We start from the raw sequence: 8,177 nt of genomic DNA, 5'->3' as shown, positions 1-8,177 counted from the left end.
TTTTTGAGATAGGATCTCGCTCTGTCACCCAGACTGAAGTGTGGTGTGATCTTGACTCACTGCAGCCTCGATCTCCCAGGCTTAAGTGACCCTCCTGTCTCAGCCTCTGGGGTATCTGGGACTACAGGCATCCACTACCACACCTGGCTAATTTTTTGTTTGAATTTTAGTAGAGATGGGGTCTGGCTATGTTGCCCAGGCTGGCCTCAAACTCCTGTTCTTAAGTGATCCTTCTGCTTTGGCCTCCTAAAGTGCTGGGATTACAGGCATGTGCCACTGTGCCCAACCAGATTTTTTTTTTTTTAAGACAGAGTCTTGCTCTGTTGCCCAGGCTGGAGTGCATTGGCATGGTCTTGACTCACTGCAGCCTCCACCTCCCGGGTTCAAGCGATTCTCCTGCCTCAGTTTCCTGAGTAGCTGGGATTACAGGTGCCCACCACCATGCCCAGCTAATTTCTGTGTTTTTTTTTTTTTTTTTAGTAGAGATGGGGTTTCACCACATTGGCCAGGCTTGTCTTGAACTCCTAACCTCAGGTGATCCACCTGCCTCAGCTTCCCAAAGTGTTAAAATTGCAGGCATGGGCCGGGCGCGGTGGCTCAAGCCTGTAATCCCAGCACTTTGGGAGGCCGAGGCGGGTGGATCACGAGGTCAAGAGATCAAGACCATCCTGGTCAATATGGTGAAACCCCATCTCTACTAAAAATACAAAAAATTAGCTGGGCATGGTAGTGTGTGCCTGTAATCCCAGCTACTCAGGAGGCTGAGGCAGGAGAATTGCCTGAACCCAGGAGGCGGAGGTTGCGGTGAGCCGAGATCGCGCCATTGCACTCCAGCCTGGGTAACATGAGTGAAACTCCGTCTCAAAAAAAAAAAAAAAATTGCAGGCATGAGCCACTGCCCTGGCCCCCCTCCTTTTTTTTTTTTAAGACAAACTTTACAACCAAAATAATTTTGTTAGGACTTGCAAGAGATCAAGAAGGAACTTTCAAAGACTGGTGAAGAGAAATATGTGGAAGAATCTAAAGCCAGCAAGAGATTGACGAAAAGGGTACAGCAGATGATCGGGCAGATCGATGGCTTGATCTCGCAGCTGGAAATGGACCAGCAGGCCGGCAAGCTGGCCCCGGCCAAGGGCGTGCCCACGGGGTGAGTGGGGTGGCAGGTGCGGGAGAGGGGTCGGGGGCTCACGCAGGGAGGCTGGTCACTTTGCCTCATCCGAGCTGGGCCCTTCTGGTTCCAAAGAGTGCATCTTGGCCTCCACCTGGCTGCCTCTCCACCTTTGACCCAGCAGTCCCAGCCAGGGAGCCTCCGGGCATCTCGGTCTCCGAATCCGAGAGCAGTTGGTACCTTCCTGGCCCTTCTTCCTCTTCCACAGCCCTCTCCCCTCCCACTCCAGCCTCAGCCTCTCTTGGCTTCTGTTTCCTCCAGCCTCTCTCTTGCTTCTCCCTCTCCCTGACCCCAGCCACGCTCAGTAGTGACACCAACTCAGGCCGGTGGCTTTCTCTGTGCCCTGCATGTCCCAGCTTCCTGCCGCAGTGGCTGAGGGAGCTGCCATTGTGTGAGTCCCTCTTGGGTGAATGAAAACAGCTGTTCAGTAACAGCTGGTGTCCTGCAGGCTCCAAATCTCCATCCCCACACCCACAGCGTTGCAGGTGGGCTGCCCGTGGCACCCTGCTCATGCTCTTGTTTCTGCTCTTGGAGGCCCTCACCTGCCCAGGGCACCACAGCCTGCGTGATCATGAGTGCATTGCCAAGTGGCCCCAGGCCTGAGGACACTGCCCACTCTCCATGTCCCCAGAAGGGCAGCCACCAAGGGGGCAGACATGCCTGTGGAAACCCTGGACCTGGTGCTGTTTCCGTGTTTGTGTCCATGCTGGCTCTGGGAGCTCTTGGCGGCAAATTCGGGATGGGATCACCCCTTGAGGGTCCGAGCTGGAGGTTGCCCAGCTCAGGCAGAGCCACCCGTGTCAGGGCTGATCACTTGCAGCCACAGTTGTGGGCGGTGTAGCCCGTGTGGCAGGACGGCTGCCCGTACCACATGCAGGCTGTGCCCCCACAGGGAGAACGTCATCAGTGTCGCTGAGCTTATCAGCGCCATGAAGCAAGTGAAGCACATTCCCGAAAGCAAGCTCACCAGCCTGGCCGCAGCACTGGATGAGAACAAGGACGGCAAGGTCAACATCGACGACCTCGTCAAGGTGGGCCTCACTGGGGACTGCTCGGGCCAGCGAGGTGCTCTGGGGTAGGGCAGAGGGGCTGTTGATTGCCTACCTGGCACTCTGTGGGCAGCTGCCCCCTCCTGTCGGGGTCAGGTCTGTCACTGCGACTGCTCCTTTAAGCTGCTGCTCTCCTGTGATACATCAAAAGTGATAAATTATTATTTGTTTGTTTATTGGGTTTTGTTTTTGTTTTTCTTCTGAGATGGACTTTCACTCTTGTTGCCCAGGCTGGAGTGCAGTGGCTTGATCTCGGCTCACCACAATCTCCACTTCCTGGGTTCAAGCAATTCTTCTGCCTCAGCCTCCCAAGTAACTGGGATTACAGGCATGCGCCACCACACTTAGCTACTTTTGTATTTTTAGTAGAGACAGGGTTTCTCCATGTTGGTCAAGCTGGTCTTGAACTCCCGACCTCAGGTGGTCTGCCTGCCTCAGCCTCCCAAAGTGCTGGGATTATAGGCGTGAGCCACCGCGCCCGGCCATAAGTGAGAAATTATTGAGGTTACAAACTCATCAAGTGTTGAGACAACAAACACGCCTAGTAGGCATGCGTCTCACTGGATCCCACCCCCAGCCGGTGCAGCTGGTGGCACAGGGGAGCCGGGGGGCGACAACATCTCTCAGGGGCCCCCAAGGCTGGGCTGAGCTCCCAAGTGCAGCCACTGAAGGTTCCAGGGCAGCCCAGGAGACCCTGTCCCAGGATCCAGTTTCTGAGCGGACGCCGAAACTCTAGCCTGAGCTGTACATGCCCATTTTCCCAGTCACTCTGAGGGGACGCCGGGACTCTAGCCTGAGCTGTACATGCCCATTTTCCCAGTCACTCTGAGGGGACGCTGGGACTCTAGCCTGAGGGGAAGCTGCCTCGTGGCTCCCCAATGCGTGCATCAAGTTAGTGATTTTCCAGACATGTATTAGAAACATTGGCTGGTTTCTGTCAGTTCAGTTTGGAAGCAAGGATCAGACACATACTGCAGCCGCTCTTCCCTTCCTTGTTAATTTGGATGGCAGAGTGGGGGCAAGGTCCCTGCATGTCACCACACTCTGCCCTGGGAAGCCATGGCCCAGGTCCCTGGCCAGAGCAGGAACTTGACCCTGGCAGCCCCACTGTGCTGTCTGCCACCTGCCAAGGTGGCCCCCTGGCTCCTTTGTCCTCCCACTCTGAGCCCCTTCCCCAGGGCCTGTGGCATCCCCTGGGGGAATTGGTGCTCTGAGGCCCCTGGGGCCCACAGGCAGCGATTGTGTGCTGCTGCCACCCCAGCCTGGGCAGCTCAGGGCACCAGCCCCTCCTCACTGCTGTAGGGTGCAGCCACCTGAGCCCCTCCCTTTCCCGTGTGTGTAGGTGATTGAGCTTGTGGACAAAGAGGATGTTCACGTCTCCACCAGCCAGGTGGCTGAGATTGTAGCAACACTGGAGAAAGAGGAGAAGGTGGAGGAGAAGGAGAAGGCCAAGGAGAAGGCGGAGAAGGAGGTCGCAGAGGTGAAGAGCTAGACCTGCTCGCCTGGGCGCCCGTCCTCCTGCTGTGCCGCTGCCCTGGTGAGGGCCGTGAGAACGATTGCTTTGTGGTGATTCTTAGTGGCTCGTCCAATACTTTGGCTGGAATAAATCGGAGACTTCCATAATCAAGTAAATTTTAATTTTCATCATTCCATGGAGATTAAATCTGTCCAGAATCCCGGAACCCCTCCACAGAATCATGTCTGGATCCACACGGTGGTGTGGCTGCCACGGCCTCCTGGATCCAGAGGCAGCGGGCCAGGCCACGCCGGGTTAGGAAGGCACCCCCCTGCGTGTGCCCTCACGTCTCAGCATCTCACTGTGCTGCCCTGTTCCAGGGAGGAGAATGAGGACCACGTGGACTCCACCCACATGGGCTGGCAGCCGTGCCCACCCTCAGAGGTGTCAGGAGACACAGGCCAGCCTCCTCAGGGCTAGATGCCTCCACTCACCTGTGGACCCTGATTTCTAGATTTCAGCCTCAGTAGACCTGGCTTCCTGCACACTTATAGTTGGATCTGGGTCACCGTGGAGACAGAGGTGTCTGCCATCTCCCCGGCCTGTGGAGAGTGACGTCTTCCTGCTGGGCATGCCAGTTCTCACGTGGGCTTTCCCTTGTGTTTCAGAGCCCTTTCTTGACTATTTTCCCCTGATTCATTAAGCAGTCTGTTGGCACAGTTTTCCCACACCGGTCTGCCTGCCTCAAGAGCATATCTGACCCAAGCCAAGCCGTGCGACTCCGACGCAGCCCTGGCCGTGGGGCTCCCTTGGGTGGTGCTTGGGCTGCATGCCAGGTGGGCTGCAGTGGATTCACTGTTTCAGGGATGAGCCTGGCTCAGGGTTGGTGGGGCTCTGAAGCGCATATGGGGTTCTTTGTAGCTTCTAATTCGAGGTTTAAGTCCGGTGCGCCTGCAGCCATCCACCCTTCTCACCTTTTACGGTGTTGCAGGCTCAGGCCCTTGGGCTCCTCTAACAAGCAGGCTGGTCACCGAGGCGTGAGGATACGCACAGGGCATCCCTGGGGTCTTCGAGGGCGACTCCTCCGGTGCCAGGGTTTGCTCTGTGCCATCTGGGTGGAGCTGGTGGCCTCCCCGCACTCCGCAGCATGGTCAGGCTGGCCAGGGCATGGGCACGTGGCATCCTGCGGCCACCTCCACCCTCCTGCCCAGCCGCGGTGTCACACTCATCTTTTTAAGTTCAGGTTGGTTCCTGGCAAAAATGTCCCTCCTGGGGGCCTCCAAGCATAGGATTTGGAAGACAGAGGAACAGCACGGGCAGCCGGGAGAGCAGCTGCGCTCAGACGAGGCCTTCTCCATTACTTGAAGCTTCTTTTTGTTCAGCCATTAAAGAAACTTGACAAAATAGGAACAGGAGATAGTTCTCTATTGTAAACCTTTGCACAGGGACAGTTGGCTTCTAAAGGCTTTCAGATTTCATTTATTTGAGAAAGAAGTTTGCTTTAGATCCTTAATATTTATGAATTCTCTCACCATGTGTAAGTAGCCTGGTGTTCGTGTGTCTAAGTGTGCTTGAGAACAAGCCTTGTAGTTGCCGGGTGTGCGCAGACGCCTCCCTGTGAGCTGCGTCCCGGCCGCCAGCTGCCCCAGCTCTTCCTCGTCCTCACTGCCTTGGCAGAGCACTGTTGACGTGAACAGCCACTGCCATGGGCAACCCGTTCCACTGTCCCCTCTGCCCCGGGCTCCGCATGGTCTTGGGAAGCTTGCCCTCTGGGTGCTGCGGGAGCTTGGCAGTAGGGAAGGCTCTGGTGGGTACCTTTGGCGGCTTCCTTGGTGTCAGCCGTGCTCGATGCAGGCTTCCTTCCTCATCATCCTCCCTCGTCATTCTGTGTGTGTTTTCTGCATGTCCTGACCTTTCTTCATTGCAGCTAAAAGTGGTGTCTGGGTGCAAATGTAAGCAATGGTGGATCTGGAAATAAGAGCTTTGTGTAATAAGGTTCCTAAAGCATCGCTTCTTACACCTGCCTGACCCTTGGTCTTGGCCTTTTTCAGGAGCTGGGATATCTGTGCCTGGTGAAAATGAAACTGGAATTCCTGACCTGGGAATTCAGTATTTCCTCTCACTCCAACTAAACACTTCTTTTCTTTTTTTTTTTTTTTTTTTTTTTTTGAGATGGAGTCTCGCTCTGTCCCCCAGGCCGGAATACAGTGGTACAATCTACAATCTTGCTTACGGGAAACTCCGCCTCTAGGGTTCAAGTGATTCTCCTGCCTCAGCCTGCTGAGTAGCTGATGTTACAGGCACGTGCCACCATGTCCAGCCAATTTTTGTTTTTTTATTAGAGGCGGGGTTACCATGTTGATCAGGCTGGTCTCAAATTCCCGACGTCTGGTTGATCCATCTGCCTCAGTCTCCCAAAGTGCTGGGATTACAGGCATGAGCCACCGTGCCTGGCCTAAACACTCACTTCTAACGTAGATTCAGGAATTGGCCGTGTGGCTTCCAGACTCCTTTTGGAATGTCACAATCTAGACTTGATATTTTAATGAAGGCCACCCAGCAGTAGCTGGCAGTGGGTCCCAGTGCTGGCAGGAGCGTGGCGGGAGGAGGCTCTGTCTTCTTGCATCCTTCAGGGGTCCCAGGGCTGACTCCACCTGAGAGCCCATCCTGGGCTGTGTGAAACACCTTTTGTAGAAATTGTGTTTTTATTAAAACATCAAATCCGTGTTCCTGTAACAGTGCGGAGTGATAATATTTCTGAACCGTTGGGCACACAGGAGTGAGTGGAAGTGGGCTGGGCTGTAGGGGCAGGTGTGGCCACGGGGCCAGTTCCGGAAGGAGCCTCGCTGTCCTTGGGGGTTCGAGTGCTGGGCCCCCCGTCCGTGGGCACAGCCTTTGGCTTCTAACTTCCTGCTCTTCAGGGAGGGCCTGCAGGCTTAGAGGCCTACGTTCCCGGGAACAGAGTGCCCCCGGCCCGTGGCCCTGTCAACCGGTCAGGCTCTCCCTGCTCTGGGGACCTCAGTGACTTCTTGGGAGTCCTGGGGTTAGGGGTTGGAACCATAACTGAGGTGTCACCCGGGAGGACCAGCTCTCCTGAAAGACTCAGGCAGCTGAGGGGAAAGAGGGGGCCGAGTACTGCCCGAGGGAGTCCTGGGCAAGGCGGGACTTCAGGCAGCAGCCCGGCCCACAGGCAGGGCCCTGAGGGACATGTGGTAGCATGGAGCCACGGAGGGCAGGCTGCAGCCCGCACCTGAGGGTGCTCCCTACCTCAGTGTGGCCCGGCCTCGGGAGTGGGTGGAGGGTGCCTGTGGCAGGATGGTGGTGTGGTGTCCAGCGCCCGACCCTTTTCCCACAGGTGCTTTGCCCGCACTGGGACCAGGCCCTGTGGGTGCCTCGGGCTTCTCTGTAGCACTGGCTGCTGGTTCGTTCACACCAGGGGCCTAGCTCGACCCCTAGGCCCTTATTAATCAGAGGAAATGATGGCCCCACAGCTGGGGTGGGGAGGTGCCCACTCGTAGGGACAGCAGCCCAAAGAGCTATGAATAAACCAGGTGCTGTCGGTGACCCCAGGAGCCTCCAGCCATGGGAAGCCAGACCCCCACAAAACAGGTGCCCCTCAGCACCAACCAGCAGAAGGCACAGGCGGGGACCCTGCCAGCCTAGAGGAGGCCCAGCCACTAGAGGGGACCCTGTGGTGGAGGCTCAGCTGTGCTGACAGCCGGGGTCTCTCAGGGCTCACCTCATGGGGCAGGGGCAGCAGCTGGGAAGCTCCTGGTGGGCCAGCTTCGAGGACCAGCCTGGCCAGTGCTCTGCTGCCTGGGGTCTCTAAGGAAGTGCTCTCAGAAGGAGGGTCTGGTCCCCCAGCACCTTCCTGGGCCTCTGTGCTCCCAGTGGCCCAGGTCTTTGGTCCCCAGCACCTACTCAGGGTCCCACTGCGCCCACCAGAGCTCCTCCAGGGCACTGGCTGGAGAGGGGCCTGAAGTTGTAGCAGGAACAGCTCCCCAGCCAGCGCTAGGGGGCGCCCCTAGCCTGTGCTCCGAGTCCCCTGCTCTGCCGGCCTGTTGGCCACGTTTGCCCGAAACCCTGCGGGCCTCCACCTGTGCCCTTCAGGCCAAAATGCGCCTCCCCATCCCGCCACTGCCTCCAGGTGTCCCACGGCCAGGCCAGCCTCTGGGACCCAGCCCGGGGTTTCTGGGCAGGTGGGGACATTAGGGATGCAGAACCCTGTGAGGTCACTGCCGCCTCCGCCAGGCCTGCACTGACCCCACCCATGCTTCTCTCAACGGGGTTGGGTTAAACCCTCGCCTGCCAGCAAACAGACCAGGAACTCCCCGTGACCTGAAATGTGAGTTTGGAGCTAGAGTATCTTAGAAGCCAGAATGAAAGTTCATGCAGCCCACGGCAGGGAAACCCAGCAGAGGGGAGGAGAGATGAAGAGAATGGCAGAGGGGAGGAGGACGGCAGAGGGAGGAGGACGGCAGAGGGAGGAGGACGGCAGAGGGAG

General features: G+C 57.1%; 1 protein-coding gene across 3 annotated transcripts in view; it reads left to right on the top strand.

Annotated features, from left to right (window-relative positions):
• Positions 1–5,267, top strand: part of LETM1 (leucine zipper and EF-hand containing transmembrane protein 1) — a 39,799-nt gene extending 34,532 nt beyond the window's left edge. For 2 of the 3 annotated variants that reach the window (XM_032253936.1, XM_032253935.1), the window contains exons 12-15: positions 960–1,147; positions 2,061–2,199; positions 3,560–3,688; positions 4,058–5,267. In XM_032253936.1, the coding sequence (XP_032109827.1) occupies positions 960–1,147; positions 2,061–2,199; positions 3,560–3,688; positions 4,058–4,153 (552 nt within the window). In that variant the 3' untranslated portion in view covers positions 4,154–5,267. Of the gene's footprint in view, positions 1–959; positions 1,148–2,060; positions 2,200–3,559 lie in introns of all 3 variants that reach the window. The other variant, XM_032253937.1, reaches the window with a different exon arrangement.
• The last annotated feature ends 2,910 nt before the right edge of the window (positions 5,268–8,177 follow it).

The sequence above is a fragment of the Sapajus apella genome, unplaced genomic scaffold (assembly GCF_009761245.1).
Source record: "Sapajus apella isolate SASKATOON/1434 unplaced genomic scaffold, GSC_monkey_1.0 scaffold85, whole genome shotgun sequence".
In the NCBI taxonomy this organism is placed as follows: domain Eukaryota; kingdom Metazoa; phylum Chordata; class Mammalia; order Primates; family Cebidae; genus Sapajus; species Sapajus apella.
Note: the sequence above shows the minus strand (reverse complement) of the source record. Positions and strands in the feature narration are given on the sequence as shown.